The sequence below is a fragment of the Mastacembelus armatus genome, chromosome 17 (genome assembly GCF_900324485.2).
Source record: "Mastacembelus armatus chromosome 17, fMasArm1.2, whole genome shotgun sequence".
NCBI lineage: Eukaryota > Metazoa > Chordata > Actinopteri > Synbranchiformes > Mastacembelidae > Mastacembelus > Mastacembelus armatus.
Genome location: NC_046649.1, coordinates 14,104,418 through 14,129,516, shown reverse-complemented (window position 1 = coordinate 14,129,516; position 25,099 = coordinate 14,104,418). Strand labels below are relative to the sequence as shown.

Sequence of the window (25,099 nt, the reverse complement as noted above, 5' to 3'; positions counted from 1 at the left end):
GTTTTGACAAATGGTGATTCAAACAGACATCCGTGATATACTTACAGATAATCAGATTTAAGGATCCATTCAATATGAATTGCTTTCCTCTTTCTGTGTTACAGTCATTATCTGAATTTTCTCTTTAATATTTTATTATGTGGGTATGTTGCCCAGCAAAAGACTTTCTCCAACTCTATTGAAGAGCCCAAAACTCAGCATCATTGCACTTAAATAAAAAAGTTGGATTAGGAAAGATTATGTGATCATAGTTTTATTTCAGAGTTACAATCACAAGGAAGCTCTAAAGAAAAAGAAAAAAGTGTTATATAAGTAGATAAGTACATCGACTTATTTTCGTATGTCTTTTGTGCTGTATGACTGTTTCGTCCCCCTTTCACTACAAATAGATAATTTTCCTTAGTTAATTTCTTCACTGTTAGACAAATGTACAAAACACCACAGAGACAAGTCAAAAAAGAGTTTTTATGTAACTAATATATTTCTTAATTACTCTCCCTGTCTCCTCTCTTCTTCACCTTTTCCCCTTTGTTCAGTTTCTCCACTATGACAACCCACAATTTTATTTATTTACTCTCCTTATTATACTTATCTTCAGTGTAATTTAATATTCAGAAGGCTTGAATTTCCAGTTTGTGGCTCCCTCACAATCATGTCTGTGGGTTACAGTTTCTCATCTAAAGAACATTTTGTTTTTCTTGCCTCAGTTGAGTGTAACAGTCACAATGCATATTTTCCGAAGTGGACAAAGACAGGCTGGGCAGACAGGCTGATCCCCTACTATCTATAAACCAAAAGCCAACTGGCATGAATTCTTAATCTCACTCATGAATGCCCATGATTTATTGATGCTGTTCCAGAGGAAAGGTTTACTCTCACGTCCTGGCTACTGCTTCACTCAAGTTTGACTGTTCTCAGACAGACTGTGTTACAGTGTGACATATCATATGTCAAGTGCCCAATGTCTTCAGACAGCCGAAGTTTGCTTTCATTTTAAATTGTGTCCCTTGTTTCATATTTGAGTGTCTTCCTTTACTGAGTTAATTTCTTGAGCCTCTGAGGGCAAATTTCCCACACGGTTCTCAGCAGTAATATTAGTCTCCACCGTACTGTACATCAGCCAGCAGCATCTTCACTGGAAACCAGACTGAAATGACTCTCTTGGTTCCCTTGGAAACCAGGTGCTCAGAGATCAGGAAAGATCCATTTCACACTTCAGCAGCGAGCAGAGAGACAAAGAGATGGTTAGACAAAGAGGAGGGAGAAGGGATTAGTGAAACAGAGAGTTGGGGGGGGGGAATAAAGGAGCAGGACCTTAAAAGATGCTTCATTCAGAATGAAACAGAATGAAAGTAGTAACAAATGGATTAAAAAATGATGTTGCTTACCTTCAGTATTAAAGTGCACAAAATTTGTTTAGATGTGTTGGAAATGGCTGTGGTTATTATTTATCGAAGCAGCTTGTATTATCAGTTGTAAACCATGTATGCCTGCTCTTCATACAAACTAATAGAAGGAGATGGCTTGTTGCAGACAGCCTGTAATGTCTCACCATGTCTGGAAACGCTGCCAAAGGTCAAGATTTTCTCTCGCGCACAAATGCACTCTTTGCTTTTCTAAGAGCTTTTCAGAAAGGCCAACATTCAGAAAATACTTATGTTTACAGCTGTACAGTTTGCTATATACTTAAAAACAGTGAACATCAGGGAAATCAAGTCAGAGTTAAGATTGTGTACTGTGCATTTCCTTTGGGGTTTAATTTGCTAGAAACAAAGGAGGTGATAGTGATTTTCATACATTTTTGTGAGTGAATTCATCCTGAGTTTAAAGCTCTCTGTTCATTTGTAGTTGAGTAGGAGGATGAAGTGTTCACCATATCACACAGGGATAAAGCAGTCTGCGGGGAAAAAGCAATCCGAGCTAAGACACTTTAATAATAGTGGTATTTTAAAATAGATACTACTTTTGAGTCTGAGTTTTAAGTACATGGATGGGGGCAGGTGGCTGTGTCTTTAGCCAGAAAGCCAATAAAATAATCGATTAACAAAAAAGAAACGAGCGTCTGCGTAACCAGTTGTATAAGAACCAGTAGAACTTCCTAAAGCCCGTATTTAAATTTGAGGTCTTTCATCACTAAAACACAAAGTTTCCAAAGAGTGAGTGCTCAAAATGTTATCATTTCAAAATCTGTTATACATCCTGCGTTGTGAATGTTTTAGCAGAGTTGAACTCATTTGTGAATAAATCAGTTTGCATTATTACAGACACATGCATAAACGCACAAATCCCTATATTCATTTATTTTCTTCTTACCTCACATTTACTTTTGATTCAGCTGAATTTTGGCTTTTTCCACTTGCAGTGGCTTTGACATTGAGATATTTCTCAATAGGCAGTTTTCCAAAACGTCTCGATCTCTTTCCCTCAAATTGTATTTCACTCTGCAGACAGTTCAAACAACAACCTTCCACTAGATGCTTCAGACACTCTGTTGGTGATGATGTGAATCAGTAATCTGCTGCATTTTCCTTGTAGATTATGGAAACAGACCTGCTCCAACAACTGTTTTTCTTTTTGAGGTGGAAAGGTGTCTGTGTAATTTTTGTATATTATTATTTATTTTTTTTTAAAAAGAGACCCACTGTTGAGCAAACAAACTCCTGGTGCTTGGTTTTCATGTTATACTTTGCAATAGCTGTTTTTAATTGAGTGGGTGGTTAAGTAGCAGTGACAGCTGCTCTCATGGTCTTATTGACTGCTGCTTTGCTTGTCACTGGAAATACAATAAACATTGATCACATCAATCTAATATTGGATTGTATTGATGAATATTGACAGTGAAAGGCATTTACAACCTCATTTGATTGTGTATTGATTTGAAATGTGGAAAATCCGTAACTCTGATTGATTAGTTATGTATGTGTGTGTGTCTATGTTACCAGAAATGCTAAGCATAGTTGGGAAGCTACTGGTGCTTGCCAAGTTGTTTGTATCCTACATTTCCTTAGTCTGAATTAGCCCACGCGGCCTATGGGAGATGTATTTAAGAATCAAAAAGTAAGCTGTCTGAAATAATTTTACCTTATGTCTCTTCTGCTGTGGTACAATGGGTAATGCTGGATTTGTCACGGCAGGAAAAATGACTGGAACTAAATATTTACTCATATGCCTCCCAGGCTGGCATCAAAAGTGTCTGGAAATATTCTGCTGTGGGATCATTTTCCTCTATGATGTTGCATAAATCTAGCTGTCACATTTATAGATTTGTACTTCTCACTCAGGTACAGGCTGCACTGGAGTGGATACCGGACTGAGATGCTTTTAAATCACCTCCCTGCACTAAACAGTTTGCCATTTCCAGTCCAGATATATCTAGGAAAACAAGTAAACAGATGCAGAAACAAGGCTGTTATCTGTGCAGCCGTCAAAGCATCTGCTGTATTTTTGCCAGAGCTTTGAAGTGAATGTTGGTATCAAAGGCAACTTCAACAGCATGTCTTTCCTATTAGAGTATGATAACACTGGGGGATTAATACATTATGAATGCGGTATACAAGTCTGTACACCTTATCGTGAAAATCCTTACCTCTGCAGTAATAAATCAGCTTATTGATGTGCCTGCTGTTTTTCTATGTGTAGTCACCGCCTTCACTATTGATTTGTTTTTCTATAAGACAAACTGTGCAGAGATAGTAGGTGCACAGGCAAAGCAAATGCACACACACATACACACACTTTAAACATACAAATGGAAAGGTATTCGCAATGTACTGATTTAAAATCTTTAAATATATCAAAATCATGGTCTCTGCCTAAGAATTGAAATGTCTGTTTTACTCTCACATGTACACACACCCCTGGTTTAATTGTAGATGGTTCACTGAGCTTCTGCCTACTGCATGGCTGCTCAGTGTAGGCAGACAGGGACAAGGTCTGATTGGTAACAAGGACTTCAGCAGCTGGAATGATATCAGTGACTGGAACTGCTTGGCTTTCTTAATGACTTTGACTGGATAGATTAATGTGCATATGTGCGTGTCTGTCTGTGTACACACACAGTCTGACACAATTAATTAGACCGAAATTATATCTGTCATCTGTAATTGACTTTTGACCTCAGCCCCTCCAATGTACCAATAGTTAGTGTGGTGATTTTAAGCCAGTGGTACAGAGTGGGCACTTGTACTTGATACAATTACCACATAATAAATGGCAAGATTGTGGAGTAGCTCAACTGATATGAAAAAATTGAAATTAAATATATTTGGCTACGGAAAGTGTGTGAAAACTAAGAGCCACATTGTTAAAGCCCTAAAAGTAAAAAAAATAATGCCTGGAATTCGAGAGGTTTTTAACCTATATCTGCAGTTATCCAGGAAAACTGTCTGGTCCTGTTACTGTGGTACAGACGTAGTGTGTGTCAAGGAGTGGATGATGGTTGTGATGTGAGTTTGTGCGTTATTAGCAGTAAAACCCCTAAAAGCTTTTAGAGTATTGGGCAGTGCTTCCTCCCACACTGCTGTGTTTAAAATGTTTTGTATGTCCTGTGTTTTTTTTTTTTTTTCGCAGTATATGTGTGTCGGATAGTGCTGATTAGCCATCTACCATCTGTTGGGCTGTGTGAGCAGAGCAGCTCATTGTTCTTCCCGTTGTGTCTGTGTTGAAGCAGCAGCTCCGCTTCACTTATCAGGCAAAGCTGCAGGGACACTTTGCATGGGAGCATGGGGGAGCAGCTGTAGGATGCAGAGTTGTCTGCACATGTCTGACAGAATGAACTGTCCTCTGGCCAGTTCCTGCCTCCAGCTGTGATAGTAGAAGATACATCTGTCTTATGTACGAGGAATTGAACTTTAAAACGCTGAGTATCCATTGTGACATAAAACTCATCACCTAAGCACCTTCTCCTCAGCATTTTCTATAATACAGTGAAGCAGATCAAGCCTGCAGGAGTGAAAACATTTTATCTGTTACCTTTACCCAACACAAGGTCATATTTCTCTGCGTATGTGTGTGTTTGCGTCAGTGTAAACAAAATATGTGTCGTGTATATTTTTCAGGACCTGGTGGGCAGCGCGCCACCTCAGAGGAACTGGAAGGGAATAGCCATCGCCTTGCTGGTCATCCTCATCATCTGTTCCCTGATTGTCACCTCCGTCATCCTGCTGACCCCTCGTACGTACACATACACACACACTTTTGTTAGCAATCAGAATGTATATCCAAGAAATTATTATATTAGAAAATCTTTGACAACTCAATCCATCCATGGTCATTGGGTGGCTGGAGCTAATCTCAGCTGACACTGGGCAAGAGGTAGATACAGCTGAAAAGATCACCAGTCTATCACAGGGCTGACACATGGAGACACACGATACTCACACTCACATTCACACCTACAGGCAGTTTAGAGTCACCAATTAGCCTCCATCCTGCATGTCAGCGAGGTTGAACGGGATTCATACCTGGAAACTTCCTGCTGTGAAGCGACCGTGCAAACCACGACACCACCCTGGACAATTCTGTACCTTATACTTTACATCCACATGCCAAGCTTTAGTGTCAGTGCAGGAGGAAGTGAGCAGTGAAGTGTTATGCATTGAACCAAAGGAATGGTATGGAGATCAAGGTGATAAATAGCTGTGTGGTTACATGCAGGTGACCTGATTTCACCACCTATTTATTAGCCATGAATTCAATCTTAGTTGCCTAACCCCACCCATACTCAGCTCTTAGTACAAAATATACTGTATACCACACCATCCCATAGGTGCCTTGTATTGTAGAAAACAAGAATTTTACACTATTAGTATTGAATGCAAAAATATATTCATAATAATCAGAGCTTTTGCAGAGCTGTCCAGAATTGATGGTCGTTTTTAGCAGTAGGGTTGCCAAGTAGTAATGCCTCATCCAGATTTAACGTTCAGCGTTAATCTTTAATGTTCAAAAATTCCCCATTATGCATTCTCCCTGGTTCCTCACTCACTAATGATTGTTTCTTGGGTGTTCCATCAAATTTCAGTCCAGTTTTTCAGGCATTGAGATAACAAATAAAGATATAAATCATGACTTCCCTGGCAGCAGTAACAACACGCTCAGTATTTACTCACTCACTTGCACTCAATATGCAAGTTTTCTACACAGCCTTGACTTTGAATTGGGAACAGCAGAAACATTTTGCACCTCAGGTAAAACTCAGAGAGCACATACCTCTGCACATACTTCTGCCAAGGGTATGCATTTCTCTTAAATGATTATTTTAATAGTGGGAAAAGGTTTAGAAAATCTGCAAAGCTGCACCCAGATAGACCTGAATATTCATCAAAATATACAGAAACACACAGCATACAAGGTACCAGATGTTGGGGGGGAAAAAACCCACATGGATCCTTATTACTATTCTTTGCTGCACATGGTAAATGGTAAAATATGTGACTTCTTTTTTTTTTTTTATTGTCTCCTAAGTAACCAAGGCATACACACGTATTCTACACATACACGCAACTTTAAATTCAGATTTGGATGAGGCGAAGTCCTTTGGCAAGAGGATTCAGCTTCACCTCACAAAGCAGGCAGCTATTTTTTAATTTAATAACCTTTTTTCCAAGGGGGCAAGGTTAGACAGATGACATGGTTCTTTCGAGCTGGTGATTGTGTACCAGTTTTACACAGAGGCGGGGTCATCGTCTCACTAGGTAATGGGTCTTTTAATGTGTAATGCCATTCAGGCCTGTTTAATGGAGATGATTATGCAGTAATAGCTCCAGCCATTTGTCAGGTTGGCACAGAATCAGAGATACCATTTGCCTCGTGTTGGAAATTAGCTTTCTCCACGCGCTCTGCAGCTTCTTGCCAGACAAGAGAATTTCTCTGAAATTTTTTCAAGCCGATAAACACTTGACAACGTGTAACGTAGTATTTACACACACAGATTTCCTGCCCAATCACAACATGGAACCTGCTGAAGAATGTCAGCTAAATGTTTTGTACAGTAACACCGGGCTGTCAGCCATTCTAACAACTCATGTCTAATGGTTGTTTTCTGAGTAGAGGTGTGGTAGAAGACAGTTAAAGGGCTCAAACACTTGCTGTGTCTCTTTCTTCACATCCATGCTCATTTGTGTTACCCCGCTGTCTGCACCAGAAGTTGTCAGCTTCGGTTCTCTTTTTGAGTTTTGGGGATGGAAGGATTCTCACTCCTGCTGGTGAAAAATGAAAAAGGGGCTCTCAGATCAATAGAGCAATACCAGAGGCCCCTTTCTTGTTTGTAACTTGTTCTAAATTGCTCTACCTATAGTGGGGAATGGTTGTTGGAGATGCTATCACCACAGTTAGAAGAGGAGTATATTACACTGAGATGCTGACAGTCTTTGTGATGAGGCTGCAGCGTTTTGAGCAAACATGATGAAAAAGTCAAAAGATAGTCCCCAGTTTTTTCATTAGGTTTCTGCAAATCACGTTTATACATCCATGTTTATCTTTTGTTGATGCCCTTGACAGGTGAAGATGACAGCCTCGCCCTAAAGAAGAAAGTTACCGTAGATGATGTTTTTGGTCCAGACCTTCACATCCATGACCCAGAGGCTAAATGGCTCAGCGGTGAGTGAACATTTTGCCTTTCACATTTAGAATATGAAAAGTGAGTGATTTTCATCCACAACATTACGACTGTTTTAGCCCAGAGATCATCATATAACTAATAACTAAACTGTAACTGTAGTTAAAGGTTTTAAATGAAATTCAATTTCAATTTTGATTTATTTAAAGTGTGTTTCACAAACAAACACACTGTACAATAATCTCAGTTAAAATCAACAATTAAAATCAAGAAAAATAAATTTGATAAAATTAATAAAATCTACACAGCAGCAGAGCTAAAATAGACACAGAATATTAAGGCTTGAATAATAAATAACGAGTAGTGGTCTAGTCAAAGGCACGGGAAAATAAGAATGTCTTCCGTCTTCTCTTAAAAACAGAAACACTAGGGCAGTCTGTCTGTGCACCCCGAACCCATTTTAGGGACGTACAACAACAAATCTATTGCCATGATGATTTCTCACCGGTCTCTTTCTCACTGATTACACACGTTTGAATAAATACAAGTATCTCACTGAAGTGAAAAGAAAAACATGCGACGTTTCCGAAACTAACAAGACAGTGACAGACAATGTTGTGTCATATTTTCATATTTGCACTTGTTTTTGCACAGTTTGGAGAGTTTGTTCTAAAAATATGTGCAATTTATAATGGGCTCATTGCAGCCACTGATACTGAAAAATATTTATCTTTATTTGCTAAAAATCTTTTTTTTTTGGAAAATGTTTTTTTATGTTCTTTTTTTTTGCATTATTTAGGCAAACATTTTAACATTTCATAAACATTTAATAATATTTGATGTTTCTTTCAATAAAAGTTAGATTTGACCAATTGTCGCACAGAAATGTTTCTTTCTCCAAAGGGGAGCCCAACAGAAAAGGTTTGAGAACCACTGCACTAGGGGCAGATTTAATGTCTAACAGCAGAGCATTCCAGAGGACTGAGGCTTGGTATGAAAAGGCACGTTGACCAGAGGAAAGTTTACTGACTGTGGGAACCACCAAAAGCATAAAATGCATTAAATGCAAAGGTAACCACTGTGAGGATGCAAGAATGGGAGAAATGTGATAAAATTTCCAAGTACCAGTAATTAACCTGGCAGAAGCGTTCTGGACTATCTGTATGCCACTGAGGCAAGAATTTAGAAGACCAGAAAACAAAACATTACAATAGTCCTGCCTGGAAGAAACAAACGTGTGTGTTAGTATTTCAAGTTTAGGTTTCCCTAAGAGTGTTTTTAATCTTTAAATGGTCCAAAGTTGGTTAAAGGCTGATTTGGTTTAACACTGTGATGTGTTAAATGAATGTAAGTGAATGGCAATGAATGGACCCAGAGAGTCCAAGCAGTCTTAAGTTTGTTAATGTGTAATGGCTGCAGAGTGGATCCATATGTGGCGGGTGGATTAGCAAGAACTCAGTGAAGAGATGTGAGAAGCATTTTTACAAAATCTAAGGTCTCTTTAATGTTATTCAACATTATGCACATGCATGATTTGGTTTTTGTATCCATGGCAAACAAATGCACCCATTTCCAAGTTATTTAATATTTTACAAATTCAGTATGCCTTGAACTGGTTGCACACTGAGACTGTCTTAATTGAACAGACTGGGTTTGCTCTGGCCTCTGTAACCTTGACAAAGTAGGAAGCAGGAAGCTGAGCTGAGCTGGTGAACTTTGCATCACTTCACTCAGTGCCCTCTGGTGTTCGACCAGAAAATGGCTTGAAATCATTTTCAGCTTTTGCGTGAGAAACTCAGTAAGTCTTCATTGTTGGATGGATTACAAGATTTTTACATCAGTCTAAACTAGTGTCATTCTGTTATTAACAGAATTAACTATTACTTTACTGTTAAATCCCAAAGTAAGTTGTTCTTATCTATAATTTTAATAAGGAATTTTAATAAATCTGTGTGCTTGTAAAGTGCTATAAGGAATGTTTAGGGTAGTATAGTGCTGATGTTTGTGACTGCATTTTTACAATGTGAGAAAAGTGTGTACAGTAGATACGGTTTATAAACTGGAGTCCTCTTCAGTAAATTCTGTTTGCTCAAGGTAAACTGAGCAGGTAACCACTCCAGGAAAAAAAAGTTAACCTTGAGTAAAGAATTTTTTAGTCATGCAAGTGTTTCAAGGTCAAAAGTTAACTTCCATTCTCAGTATTTATTTAGACTATCCAAACCAGGAACATAGACTATATTTATCCACTGCTGATTCATTTACATTTCCTATGTGAGTGTGATATCCGTGCACTCTATGGTCTCCATAAAGCTTCTTAGAGTATTACCTAAATAAAAAATTACACAGTAAAGTATCCTGGTAGAAAATTACAGCCACGTGGTTCTCCACCTGTCAGTGTCAGCTGACAGCTGCATCTTCTACAGAGATATTATAAAATTTCATCTGTCCATTTGTTCTGCCATGTAGACTGCTCCCCTGATTACTTACATTATTGGATTATTATCATATAATTAGTTAAGTTCCTGTGTTTCTATGCCCTTCATTCACAGCCATGATGAAAACGTCCTCACCACCTGATGAAACTCTGTCAATCAATTGTGTGACATTGCATCTTGTCAGTTAATGCAATCAACTCCCATTTGGTGCTAATGACCTTCTGATAGGAAGTCCAATGGGACAAGCTCACACTTCAGTAGTCCTCATCAATATTTTGTGGGCTTCATTCACAGCAGTGTGTAATTGATCCCCGTTGCTCTTTGATCACCACTTGCCTCAGTAGTCTTTGGGTTCACCTCTGAGTTTCTCCCACAGACTAAAATCCAAAGACAAGGGATTCAACCTTCAGACTTATCTCTGAAACAAAGAGCTGATGCTGCCTGTCTGACACATTCATATTTTTGAGCTATAACAGAATGTTTTATTGTTTAATAATGAAAGCAAGGTATCAACGGGGGACTTCTGAATCTACATCTACTCATGAAACAAAAGCAACAACTTGGGCAACTAAATCACCATCACAACTCTTTATGATTCCCAGCTCAGATCATATTATGAAATTGATTTGGCTTAATTAGAATTCCTATCCTACAGTCTGCATGCACTAATGCTATCAGCTTTTGCTTGTGTCCCTAGTGAGTAAAATTAGAAATAAAGTGAAACAGAACAAACTCTGCAAGATGCCAAAGTCAGGTGTCAAAAACTTCTTTTGCCTAATTATCATGGTCTGAGCATGGCCATGATACATATGCTGGGGTATATATTAGTTCCTAAGTCTTGGAAGTAGGTAGATTTAACTGCTTATGGTTCTAATCAGATTGGAGTGAGGTTAAACATCATAAGACTGGTTAGAGTTTGGGTTTAGATTAAGGAACTGACCCTGACTGGCCAGCTGCATCTTCTATAGAGATATTATGACATTTAGGTCAGTTAGTTTAGGTTTAAAATCCTAATAAAACTATTAACTCTGTGCTAGCACAGTTTCTTTTAGCTCCCACTCTATTGGTTGCTTTGCCATTTACAGACAATGAGCTTCTGTATCGTACAAGACATGGGGATGTTGTCAAGCTCAATGTTGACACGACGGAGAGAACAGTCATTGTGCCGAACCAGCTGTTTGTGAGTATCATCTTACGCACAGTTTAATTTAAGAGCAGTAACTATACACTCTGCAACTGATCTATTGGCTCTGTTAATACTGCAAGTGTGTTTTTGATCCCATCCAGGACAGATCCAGAGCTGCCAATTATCAGGTGTCTCCAGACATGCAACATGTGTTGTTTGCCTTTGAAGTGAAACCGGTGAGAGAATCTGAGTGTTACCTCGCATCATATAACTGTTCCAGACTTTGTCCTCCTTTAATTGTTACACTGCTTATTTCCACAGATCTACCAACACTCCTATGTGGCCAAGTACATTATCTACAGCCTTGTGACACAGTAAGACAGACCTTTGTGGTGTCTTCCTTTATCATGTGTTGCTTTTTTCTTTCTGGTCCTCTTCATTGTGCACACCTCTGATTGGACAGTATGCTCTCAGCAGACATAGATAGTTCACCAGCATCAGCCCAATTTACCTGCTTTCACTCCTACTTTGTGGGAATGCATTTAAGTTCACTTTAGCTTTGTGCACTGCAATCGACCTGCCCTGTTTTTTAGCCTTTCATCCATCTGTGTCTGCTTCTTTCCCTACTGTTCTGTATTTGTAGGGAGCCAAGTCAGCCACACTCAGCTTGTGCTAAAAAAAGGAATGTACAGTAGATGATTGATGCAGCCTACAGTGAGGGAGCAAGACAAAAACACAACTTTTTCGCTTTAACTGTGCATTTGTATATAGATAGTGCGCATTTTGCATATAGTACACACAAATACTGTACTGGTTCTTCAATGTGTTGTGTCCACAGAGAGACTTGGCCTCTGAATCCCCCTGAGGTGCATGACACTGCTCTTCAGTTTGCTGGATGGGGACCCCAAGGCCAGCAGCTGGTAAGGTTGCCAAAACCTGATTACACTCTGAATACTGGCACAGTGGTGGGCATTTGTCAGAATCAGCCTGACACTGCAGAGGAGCCACAGTAGTAATTTAGGTTTCGTCATAGTGGCATTGTCACTGAAAAAATGTTGTGGCAGTCAGAGGTTTGATGTACACTATAATGGTCCTGAGGTGAACTTTCCTTTGACCTCTGCTACTGTCACCGAATATAGTTCTTACTGTCACAACTTGGTTAGAGCAGTTGAGCTGGTGAGAGCCATGGCGGCAGATGGCATCTCAGTGGCACAACCCGAGGGTTGGACAGTGTGGGATTGCTGGGTGGAGCAAAGACATGGCACCGATAAAACTGTGTGCGTGTGTGTGTGAGTGAGAGTGAGAGAGAGATTGTGTGTGCAGGCCATTTGTCTGACTGGATAAACAAAAACATTTTCTGCAATTTCAGACAATCATAAATGAAATGACATCCACCCCCTCTCATTCCCTCTCACACACTCTCTCTTTCAACTTTTATACAGGTTTAAATTACATAATACACTTTAACACTTATAATAATTGCAAAAACTAATAGTGTGGTAAACCTAGATAAAGTCGGTACTTTGTCATTGTACTATTTGTTCCGTTTCACTAAAAAACACACGAATCACAGAGCACAAAGTCTGCAGTAGCTGGGAGTTGAACCAACAATAGCTTAGCTGAAACTAATTACCAAACATTAATTTTACCTACCTAATGCCTAGGATAATGTGTAGAGGAAGAAACAGTAGGGTTCTAACACCTCCAGTGCTTCAGACCCTTAAAATAAGCTTGACACCCCTCTCTCTCTCTCTCTCTCTCTCTCTCTCTCTCTCTCTCTCTCTCTCTCTCTCTCTCCTCTTTATTCTGTCCTAAACATCTTCACCGCAGCACAGAGGGTGCTGTTTTTAGCTGAACTTTGGCTGGTTTTTGCACCTGCAGTTTTCAGAGGCTAGAAAAGGTTTTATTTTGAGCAATGTCAAAACAGACACTGCAAATCTGGCTAACTTTAGATTAAACAAGAAAGTCAAAGAAGACTAAACTTGTGAGGAAAACGAGGAATCCACCAACACCTAGAACCGGACAATCTATGGTAACATGCATTAAATAACAATAGTGAAGGAGATCTCATGCCCCACACACACACACACACACACACACACAATTGCAGGTGTTTTATTATTTAACACAATAACTCATACAGTCACACGGCTGATTTATAGATATTATGTATAGTATATAAGTATGTAAGTCAGTGTGCTCCTGGTGTAAAAAAATAGCCTAGAGTTTTACTTCTGTGTATATCCTCTATTTGTCTCAGTGTATATTTTATACCGTAATTCCCGAACCCTCCTCCCCTCCGAGACTTCATCATAGATCTTTAGTAGGAATCTTATGATCGTCAATGAGCTTGAGGCTAAATACCACAGACAGACTATTAATAGTCAGAAAATATTGAGACATAAAACAGAACAATAACTTATCCCTCTTGTGCTTAAAAGTGCCATTGATTCAAGCACCTGATAAAAGTTTGGTTTATTGCCTAATGCATACACTACCTTTTTTTTTTTTAACCTGTTACATTTTAGATTATTTTCTGTTTGGATTACAGGACTTAGACAACAGACAGCACCGCGTTTCATTGGCTATTATTTCAAAGCCTTCTCTTATTGCATAATTGCTCTCGTCGTATCATTTGATAGAACTGCAGATGCGTTGCTGTTACTGTAGCTGTGCATGTGATTTAATGATCAGCAAAATGACATGAGCTCTTGCCTTATGTCTGTCTGACCTGGAGATGACAGACATGTTGTGTTTGCTTTTGTTTTTTTTTACTGATGGTTTATGAATACAATGATTTCCCAGTTTATCAGAATTGGAGTAGTGTATCATCAGGTGTTTCATCAGAAGATAAAAGTGAGCAGCAGGTCTAAGTGTGTACAGTGAGAGGGGCAGCGAGATGAATGCTGTAACACTCCCCTCATTAAACCACAAGCAATTACTCTACCGTGACAGAGCAATCAGTGAGGCTTGGTTAACACACACACACACACCGTTACACTCTCACACATACACACACACACACACCTGAGAAAGAGGTCACATTAACACAGAAGTGAAGAAGGCCAAAGACAGTGGTGCATTTAAGAGCAAAAATGAAACCAAATCAAAAGATCATTTGACCAAATTGGACAGTATTTCACAACAGGAAACACACACACTTGTAGACACAAAAAGCAAATAAGAAACCCTGCTGTTGAATCTCCATGGGTGTCTTTGATGCTGATACTTTCATCTTGCCAACCTTTTGAGTTAACTCTTTGCCTTTTGCTTTTTCTCTCTCATCTAAATCCTCTAATGATCAATAAGTCAAAAGTTTTCCAGTTTTTAGAGGCCATTCACAATCATTTACCACTAAATGCTGCTAACAATGATATATCTGACCCTGGGGACTTTGCATATGTCTCCTAATCATTTGGTGTTAATATTGTGAAGCTGAATCGAGGTTGAATTTTGAGGCAGCTGTTACAGTATATTAAAAATCAGGATATTGAGATTTTTACCTTCTGTGAAAGCTGCACCACTTTTGCAACATCTGCCAAGTATTAGTCTCCTTCTGTTTCCACAGCCCTGCATTGATCTGTTTACCTCAGATATCGATCCCACAATATAAATCTTTGATTTTCTCGAAAGGAGCAATGTCTTTCTCTTTTTTGATTCTTGTGGCAGTGATCTGAGGCTTCGATGTAAGTGAAGAGGTTTCAGCTGACAGCACGGTCACACCAAACATGACCTGATACCAGTTGGTCCAGTATTGACCTCCCTCATACTGGCACCACTGGAGAGTAAAAATGTCAGTGTTTTTTTTCTTTTGTTTTGTTTTTGGCAACATACAAATACTTTATAACAAATTATACAGTGACAACTATTATCGCAGATCACACGTTTATAACTCGTATGTGGCAGCCAGTCCTGTCTTCCTTTGGTTCATGTTAAATCTCAGTCTACAATGAGACAGGAGTAGGCAGCTTCTCTTGCTCCATCAAGTTACAATGAAGTATTTATTATTAATCTAGTCCTTCCAAACATAGCATATTGGCATTATAAAGATGAGTCAAATGAAAACACGAATGTATTAGGTGCAGTAATGGATGGATAACTACAGTACTTACACATTCTCTCCATTGAGTGTGGCTTTCAATACTAGTTTCAGTGTTTTGGCGGCTTGTATCATGGAGTAGAAGTGGTGTGAGCCACTTTAGGGGTGTCTGATATTGTGTTAGACTTTTCTTGGGGAAAATATTATTTGAACATTTATGACTAATGTATGATGAATGTGTAAATGTTAAGGCCACACCCCCCAAAATATTATTTTTAATGTGTTTGGGAGGGTCTATTCAAACTCTATTCAAATTCCAAAGTTACCCATTTTAAAATGGTTCCTATCATGCATTAAAGCTTCTGTTTCTTTTTGCAATATTGTGAATTATCTTGTGTTTAGTTGGGACTAAGATGCAAGAAAAAGACACAAGTGAGGGAAACATGGATGCAGTTAGTGGAATTAGGATTTACCCTGAGAAGCATGGATAAGCCACGCCCTCAGTAACACATGCCCGCCTGTACCTTTTTTTTTTTTTTTTTTTTTTTCAGGGGGCAGGTTGTTGCATCAGCAGGGCGAATGGTAGGGGACAGTGAAGTGGATTGACAGAGGGTTTTTAGTGTGACACACTCATCTGCCAGTGATGTCTTATTTCCTTCAGGCCATGCCACTGAAGATGCTGAGGACTTAAATCAGCAGTGTAACCCACGCTTCAGTTGAGCAATCATCTACCCCCACCAGACAACATAATGTCTCCGTAAACTGGGGGAAAATGTTGTTTGTGCTGGTATATGTCTTCAGTGATGTGTTTATGGCTGCAGGACCTCAGTCGGCTCCAGTGCCTTAATTAGCAAGAGAAAGGGTTTCACACTGCTCTGGAGAGGAATCCAGCTTGTACCACAATGAGGCAGATGTCTTTTAATACAGTGCTTAAAGCAGGTGTCAACTGAGACTGTATTAACTTGTCATTGAGCTGTTTTTTTTTATCTGAATTAAGATAAAGTCCTGTTGTGATAAAGAGCCACAAGTGTGTTTGGTGTAGAATTTCATACTGTAGATAGAAAGATTAGAGGCACAGAGGCTAAGGGAAAAATGCGACCAGCTCTAAATCTACCAATGGAGCAAAACACATAACAATACTAGGTTACATACTGTGATATAGAGAGCAATGATTTCTGCATTTCTCTGTCCAGATCTTCATATTTGAAAACAACATCTACTACAAATCGACGATAGAGAGTCGAGCGATCCGCCTGGTTTCCACCGGTCAGGATGGAGTCATCTTCAACGGACTTGCTGATTGGCTGTATGAGGGTAAGACAACTGCAAACAGTTACACCAAAATACAACAAAGCCCAGGATCGTGCCATGTCCCTTATTTCTGTGTTGCAAATAGTGGACTTTCCTTTAGATTCAGTAAGAGTATTAGATTTTTTTAAAAAAAATATTAAGCCTGAATGAAGTGAATGAAATTGTCTAAAAAGTCTAGATAGTCATTAAGTGGTCAAATGTTTGTGGTCATCGAAGTGTCACATTGTATTCTTGGAGCATCTCATTTAAAAGTAGAGGCACTATAATGTGCCATTAAAACAGTTTCCACTCTTCTGGGAGGGCTTTCCACAAAAATGTGGATGCTGGCGATAAGAATTTGTTCCCATTCAGCCACTAGAGCATTAGAGAGTAAATTAGAGTTTGGAGATTGATACTGGGCAATAAAGTCTGGCTCACAGTCTGTGTTTTAATTCATCCCAAAGGTGTTGGATGGGGTTTGTGTTAAGGCTGTGTGCTGGCCAATCAGGTTTATTCACAACAGAAAGAGAAAACCATTTGGACCTTGCTTTTTTGCACAGGAGCATTGTCATGGAAACAGAAAAGTGCCTCCTCCAAGCTGTTGCTCCAAAGATGGAATTACACTATTAACATCATTCAACATAAACTTTCACTGGCTGATTTTTATCCACTTTAGAGGCAGGGACACAGGCTGTAAAAACATTATTTTTCAAATAAATAAGTTGTATGTGTTGTGTAAAAAAAAAAGTTGTGTATTTACACATCCCACAGACAGAACAACAAAATAACTGATTTAGAATTATGTTTCCTGTCACCTAATGACTGTAAGTCCACTACTCACACTCCTTTTAGCTCCGTTATTCTGAACAGTGAAGTCAACATAGCAAGAAACAGCAGAAACAACAGAACAGTTAGCTGAAAGACACTACAACACTAGTTGTCGGGTTGTGATATGTCAAAAACCATGACCAAGTACAAACAACATGGGTCATGGGAGTGCAGGGATGTCTGGTGTATTTAAGGAACTAAACGTGATGACCATTTTAATCCAATCTTACAACACCTGCCCTTCTCTGAGAAGTTCTGGTTGTTTGTGTGCATGACAGTTGAAAACACAGTTGGCTTTGCCTCACTGCCCCTCTAGACTTCCCATAGCTTCTCTTTCTGTTGAGGCAATTTTAATTAATTCATGTCTGCAGTGCTGTAATCCTAAGCAGCAGATGTTCAAAAGACAGCATACTTGAAAATTAATAGACAATTTTCTGATTATCTCATATGTGAGAGATTTTTAGATGCCACTTGAATATGGATTTGTTTACCAATACACTGCTACATTTGACACTAATTATTTATGATAAATTTTACTATAAATTATATAGTTTAATAAATAAATAAATAAAAAATTCTATTTTCTGGGATTGTTATAATTATTAATTTTGGCTTTATATCAAGAGACGGTTAGGATAAATAATAGCAGTGTAATTTTATTACGTAACTGAAAAATACCAGTTGTTATGAGAGAAATTCTGTTACAGTGCATGAACTGCTTCAGGGTCAGCTCTAATCAGTTTTTTTCATTAATGGTATTATTTCTTTGCTGTAGCCACACAACATGACATGAAAGAAATAATGAATTTTCAGTTCTAAAGAAGGATTTGCCTTACTATGTTTTCCTGCTGTGTTTAATGTATTTGTCAGTGGATAACAGACACAGTCTCAGGGAAACAGAGATCATGTACAGTAGCATATGTTTTTAAACACATTCTTAGGGTGTGTCCTGCTGAGATACGTTTGGTAGAGGATGCTTGAATATGGTTCAAGGTGAGGCTGCCTGAGTCATCCCAAGTATCAATATTATTGTGAGCAGAGGTCATTGAAGTAACAGTATATCCAATATTCAAACAAATTGTGCCATTTTTATTACTGCACCATTGCATTACATACAATATTTTAGCCATCAGTATCAAAACAATAAAATGATTCAAATATAGTCCTGTGGGTTTAAACAATGCTTGGCCAAACATATATAAAAAATATATATATATATATATATATATATATATATATGCAATCATTTGATGTTGTGTTCATAATTATTCCTCAGTTGTCATAATAAAGCTTCAGCTAATGTGCAAGCTCTAGAGATTAGACATAGTGAAGTCATGGGATTAATGTTGGAAAGATTCTCAGTGTCTCATGTAGGGTTTAGGAAAGAGGGGAAGAGATGAGAGGAGTTGCTTTTTATAAAAATATGTTGTATAGATTTGTATTTTCACGTGATTGCACATGTGTACACTCAAATCACCATAGTTTTTGGTCTGTGCATTAGACGTCCCCCCGGTGGATGGAGGTTTATCTGCAGTGCCCCCTACACTAAACTGCAACAGTGAATGCAAGGACAAGCAAGTTGCCACAGCAATTGCTAAATTTTTGTTTGTTTGTTTTGTTTTGTATGAGGTTCTGCTTCTGATTCACTGTACATCCTATGGTTCATGTTAAATGCCAATAAAAGCAGCATTGTTAAAGAGCAACACTCCAGGAGTGCTATTAAATGTGCCAGCCTTCAAAAAATAATAAATAAAATAAATTTTATGTGCTCCTCCTGGGCTATGGAAAAAATAGTGTAGGCTGATGTTCTGTGGGCACAGGCCTTGAAAATTCTGCTGCAGTGCAACATAGTGAGAACTCAATCAGCAGCTGAGAATTCAACACTGAATAGTCTCCTTTGGCCGTTCTGACCTGGTGTAACGGGCTTTGACCTCTGCATTCACTGTCATGTGAAAAAATAATTCTAGCCTGAAAACATCAATTATAACAAAATCAGAAATTCTTCATCAAGGTTGAACTGATCATTTCAGCAAAAGGCTATTGTTTGGACCTCATGTAGGAACGGTCAGGGGTTTACTGTAAATGTTTTTTCAAAGAGATCTCCTGCCCCCTGCTGGATGAAAGTCACTCATCAACTAACCAGCCTCTTAAAATAATTTGATCTTCCATCAGCTCCCTGAGTTACAGCAAATTAGCCTGAGTCACGAGGAATATTTCAAGGCTTTGGTATCCAACACCACCCAATACACCTTATGCACCAGAACTAGGAACAAGGAAAGAATGTGAAATAAAGAGGGAAAACACGTTGTGGTTCAGTGGAAGAGTATGAGGGGGAGATAATGGGAAAAACCCCCATAGAATCTGCAGAGAAGTGTTTTGTGGGTTGACACTTGATTAATGAAGAAGGCAGTCATACTAAGTACAGCTATATTTTGATCATAATTTGTATTTGACATTATTTGTTTCACAGGCATTAAATCTCCATCAGTACAGCGTGTTTAAATCCCAGCTTGTGGTTTTACTGTTTTAGATTGCAAACTGTCAAAATTAAATGTGAATAATTGATTGATTTTTTTTTTTTTTTTTTTTGCTGGGGCCAGTACAGGAAATGGGCACCATAAATCATGCATGCTGTAAGTTAACGAGCGTCTGTTTCAAAGGTGGCACATTGGAAATGTCTTTACCAGTGTCAGAGTATTAAGTGCATAAACACCATCTAACAGGTGTGTGGCAGACATTGCTGAGAATTGGTGGTGTATAATCCGTAAGAAACAGTAAGACAACATTAATGAAAATAGAATATAATGCATTCTGGTCTTCACTTTTATGCATTATTGGCAGTGTATAGTGCATTTTCTGCTTGCTTTTTATTTCAGAGGAGCTCTTACAGACAAACATAGCTCACTGGTGGTCTCCTGATGGGCTCCGTCTGGCCTACATGACCTTTAATGACTCACTGGTGCCGAAGATGGAAGTTCCTTTTTTCACAGGAACGCCGTACCCCGCTAGTCTGGAATATCACTACCCGAAGGCAAGTTGGATTCAGCCGCCATCTCACCCCGAATCTCGAGCTCAATCTGTCATTTTGATTACACACAGACAGTAGTGAAAGAAGCAGCCGTAGAAGATATTTTACAACCCCAATGGGAAATTACTTCATTACAAGTGAAAATAGTGCATTTAAAAGCAAAGGTCCTGGCAGAAAAATGTATTGTGGAGTAAAAATTACAATATTTCCCTCTGGAGTGGAGTAATAAAATCCTACTACTTAAGTAGTACATATACAGTTAAGTGCAGGTACCTCAGAATTGTACTTTGTGTATAGTGGTGGACTATAACTATGAATTTGACAGAGTGTATTTAACTTTGAAGGTGACAGGAAAACAGTTGCTCACTGTCTTAAACTGAAATTCAGTCTGACCTGTCTTATTTCCTCAAGGCTGGTGAGGAAAACCCCATAGTGCACCTGTCAGTAGTGAGCCTCAATGGTCCTCTGCACACAGTGGTGATGAAAAAACCAGATGACCCCCGAATAGGGTGAGTGACAGCATGAAGGTGCCTTATTGTTTACGGATCACCAAAAATCATAAAATCACTTTTTTTTTTTTTTAACAATAGTTGAGATTGGAGGTTGTCAGTGTTGGTGATTCATTCTCTGCCTTTTGGATTTGCAGAAGGGAATATTATATCACCATGGTGAAATGGGCCACCAGTACCAAACTGGCTGTCAATTGGCTGAACAGAGCCCAGAACAACTCTATCCTGACACTGTGTGAAGCTACAACTGGAGTCTGCATTAAGGTGAAAATTCAGCAACATTTCCTTGTGAAATTGACTGTCAATTTCTGGAAATCTGGTGATATTCTGTGTTTGCCAACCAAATCCTATGAAAGGACCACATGTTTCTTCAGTCTGATAAGTTTATTTTGAGTCAAACCTACATTCACCCTTGTACAGCTAACTAAACCCACAGCTTAAACTAGTCCCAGGTAAATTCACATTTGCCAAACACTAGAGTAAAACTTAAGTTTTATCTTTTGCAAAAATGTACATTTAGTGACCTGCTTTTGTAAAGGAATTGTTTGATATTTTGGGAAAATATTCTTTGCTATCCGATAGAAAGTTATATGAGAAGATGGATGCCGCTCTCACATCTGTCCATTAAATAGGATATACGACAAATTATCCCTAATTTAATTAATTTGTTGGACTTGTACGCTCTTCTTTTCAGAAACATGAGGATGAGAGTGAGAGCTGGTTGCACCGACAGGTACGTGATCAAAACTGCTGTTGGCATAGAAAAAAGAAAAGAAAGCAGCCTCTGTTTGCGCCATGGGTCTGAGCTTGAACAAGTAACTAACAGGTAAACAGGTTTTTATTTATACACAATACACAAGCAGATGTTTTCATCTCTCCTCTCTGTAGAATGAAGCACCACTCTTTTCCCAAGATGGACACAAGTTTTTCTTCACCAGGGCAATCCCTCAGGGTGGGAGAGGAAAGTTTTTCCACATCTCCATGTCAACCTCAATGGTAAGAAATAACAAAATGACCGTTATATCATGTGTCCTTTGAGGCTTGGTAAAGATCAGGAGTGGTCCCTTGTGTTATTCTCTCCCAGCCAAACACCAGTACAGACATACTTCAGTCTCTGACCTCTGGAGATTGGGATGTCACCAGCATCTTGGCCTACAATCATGAAAGGAACCTTATGTAAGACATTTTTATATTTTTGCCTTATTTATGATGGATGTGCAGCAGAATCTTTGTTTTTTATTATTTGATGCCAATGTTTCTCAGATACTTCCTGAGCACAGAGGATGACCCTAAGCGACGACACTTGTACAGGTAAGGATTTTACTGCAATATATGTGCTCCTAGGTTTTTATTTCCACGAGTGCTCTTTAAGGTATATAACTATACTGACTGAGTGCCATTCCACAGCGCCGACACAATCCCTCCGTTTAATCGCTGCTGCTTGTCTTGTGAATTCAAGTGCGGCTATGTGGACGTGTCATTCAGCCACAACATGCAGTACTTCTTACTCAACTGTAAAGGTGAGCATCCTCAACCCCAAACCTCTCCACTCAAGGCTCTTCTATAACAATGGACTGAAAGTGCTTTTATATCCCAGCGCTGTTGAGCATGAACATCTTCTAGAGGAGGCAGAGAGCTGCGTACAGTAGGAAGTGTAATTGAATTAGTTCTGTGTCAGGTTGAGTTTTTATACCAAACTGGATATTAGCATATAACCTCAAACCACTGCTGGATTCCCCTGATTAGCCACAGAAGTAAATGTCTTGTCTGACTGCATGCCAACAGTCATGCAAGGGCTACTGAGCTGCTGTCAGAGAGTGCCCAGTCATTACCATTGTGTTGTTTACTAGATGTATTGTGCTCCTCTGAGGTTTTTTTTTTTGCCCATGTGGCTTTAATCCAGTTTCCATGGAAGCTGATTTGTTTAAGGAGCTCACTCCAGAGAGGAAAAGTGCCAGTGGCTTTCTTCATTAATTGGATCTTTGGAGAGGAGCTCCATTGTGAAATAATAATGTACTTCCTCATCGGACAGAAGTAGATTATCAACTGTGAATCTGGCAGAGGCCTGTTATTGCAAGATGAGAAGAGTTGGGTTTCATAGTTTGAAGACATTTGAGTGTTGAAATTCTTATGTGATATTTTATCAAGCTTATCAAATTAAAAAAAAAACATTCTTCGATTGCATTCATGTTTTTGTTTGTTCTCCGAATTGTTCTTTATAGGCCCAGATATTCCAAGTGTGGTTATCTATAGCACTGAGGACAAGCAGAGTGAGTGTTGTCTCTGTGGTGTTGTCCTTTTAAATCAACACATACAATGAACTGTATGATTCACCACAAATGTGTTCATCCAGGGAGAGATTTGTCTCTGAGACTGCAGCACGATCTGTTTTCTCTTTAACTGCAGAGGTGTTTGATGTGGAGACAAATGAAAAAGTAAACACCACCTACCACAACATGCAGATGCCCAGAGTGGAGTATGAGACCATCACCATAGATGATTACAGTACGTCTTCATGTTCCATTAGCAAACACAATTACAGCCAATCCTCTTGTGATATAACGTTACCATTAACCCTGTCCTGACTGTTGCAGTTCTGACAATGCAGATTCTGAAGCCAGCTGGGTTTGTAGATACGGCCCATTACCCATTACTGCTTCTAGTGTAAGTATAACTAACCAACACTTTCACCATCGTTCAAAAGGTTTACTCCAGACAATTTTGTATAAGTCTCCACCAAATCACAGGAGTTATTAACAGAATGGTTAAAAAGACTGAGCTACCTTGATTTTAAGTCTCCAGTAAGATCCAAAAATGCTGGATTTTACATTTCCCATAATGTAACTAAATAGTGTATTTTGGATCCTTCTATAACTCCTGTCCTGAGTTTTAAACTCAGGAACAAAATTGTCCAAATAACCCTGCAGTTCCTCGGGATTGATAAGCAAATGGATATTGATGTGTGAAACTGGTGGACTACACCTTTGTTACTTTTTTTTCTCAACTGAATGATTAGTTAGTGCATAAAATCATAAAAGTAGTAAAAATCACAATTCTGAACACATATTTTTAATTAAATTTTAAATTATATTGAAAAAGCTGAGAAAAATAGTGAACACAATGAACATTTAAACAGCAATAAACAGCTGCTTAGTTTGGACTCCATTAATTTGAAAATTAATCCATTGTTTTTTACAACCCTTTTTACTAAATGTGGTTAATCTTTTTTTTTTCTTAATGGTGACTGTTCTCATTTTAATTTTACACCTTTAATTTGTCCAGTTATAATACTGAACATAAAATCTGTTCATTTTCCTTTTTAACAAGATGTCTGTGTCATAATTTCTACAGGGACGGTACGCCTGGTGGACAGATGGTGACGGAGCAGTTCCAGGTGGACTGGGCCACGGTCCTGGTCAGCAGCTTCAGCACTGTTGTCATCCGCTTCGATGGCCATGGCAGCGGCTTTCAGGGCACCAACCTTCTCCACAAAGTTAGGAGGAAATTGGGAAAACTAGAGGAGAGGGACCAATTGGAGGCACTCAGGTCAGATGTCCAGTTGAACCACGAGCGTGGCTGTAGCCAAGAGCCTAATAGTTTTACTCATTTCCTTATTTATATTTTCAGGTTTATATCCAAAGAGCCCTACATTGATAAGAATCGAATGGGAGTTTATGGAAAGGTAAGAACACATGCTCAGGCCGGATGTCAGTTAAAGGTTCAATGTGTAATATTCTACTAGGAGAAATGGAATATAGTATTCACAAATATATTGTCATTAGTGTGTAATCACTAGAAAATACCAACTATTGCATTTTCTTAATCTTAGAATGAGCCTTTTAAATCTACATAGGAAGCGGGTCTCCTTTCATGGAGGCAGCCATATAGCGCAGCCATGTTTCTACAGTAGCCCAGAACAGACAAATCAAACATTGACTCTAAAGTTGACCACCACTGTACCCTCCTTTCCTGGATGGTAGTAAATGCTGCTAAATGTTTCACATTTTACATATTGTACCTTTACCTACATGTCACCTCAGAAATAGAGACACTGCGTCAAATGGAAATTATCACCTCAAAGTTTAATTCATTTCTCTTTTTGATGTGTTTCTGTGTCTCCTCCAACTTTGCTCAGGCCTATGGAGGATATTTAGCCACGATGCTTTTGAGCTCTGAAGAGTTCACTCAACTTAAATGTGGAACCGCAGTCTCACCCATCACAGACTTCGAGCTATATGGTATAACTCCCAAATATATGTCTTCTGAATGTCATGGTCTTGGGACAA

At 38.8% G+C, this 25,099-nt stretch overlaps 1 protein-coding gene across 2 annotated transcripts in view; it reads left to right on the top strand.

Moving 5' to 3' along the window:
• The window catches only part of LOC113133802 (dipeptidyl aminopeptidase-like protein 6), a 59,635-nt gene that overhangs the window by 32,691 nt on the left and 1,845 nt on the right, over positions 1-25,099 (top strand). For both annotated transcript variants that reach the window (XM_026312711.1, XM_026312712.1), the window contains exons 2-22: positions 5,058-5,172; positions 7,501-7,599; positions 11,079-11,173; positions 11,281-11,355; positions 11,441-11,493; positions 11,958-12,039; positions 16,352-16,472; positions 20,153-20,307; positions 20,716-20,813; positions 20,951-21,077; positions 21,508-21,546; positions 21,702-21,809; positions 21,898-21,989; positions 22,077-22,124; positions 22,221-22,333; positions 23,036-23,083; positions 23,220-23,318; positions 23,408-23,477; positions 24,165-24,359; positions 24,441-24,495; positions 24,949-25,051. In XM_026312711.1, the coding sequence (XP_026168496.1) occupies positions 5,058-5,172; positions 7,501-7,599; positions 11,079-11,173; positions 11,281-11,355; positions 11,441-11,493; positions 11,958-12,039; positions 16,352-16,472; positions 20,153-20,307; positions 20,716-20,813; positions 20,951-21,077; positions 21,508-21,546; positions 21,702-21,809; positions 21,898-21,989; positions 22,077-22,124; positions 22,221-22,333; positions 23,036-23,083; positions 23,220-23,318; positions 23,408-23,477; positions 24,165-24,359; positions 24,441-24,495; positions 24,949-25,051 (1,990 nt within the window). The remainder of the gene's footprint in view (positions 1-5,057; positions 5,173-7,500; positions 7,600-11,078; positions 11,174-11,280; positions 11,356-11,440; positions 11,494-11,957; positions 12,040-16,351; positions 16,473-20,152; positions 20,308-20,715; positions 20,814-20,950; positions 21,078-21,507; positions 21,547-21,701; positions 21,810-21,897; positions 21,990-22,076; positions 22,125-22,220; positions 22,334-23,035; positions 23,084-23,219; positions 23,319-23,407; positions 23,478-24,164; positions 24,360-24,440; positions 24,496-24,948; positions 25,052-25,099) is intronic.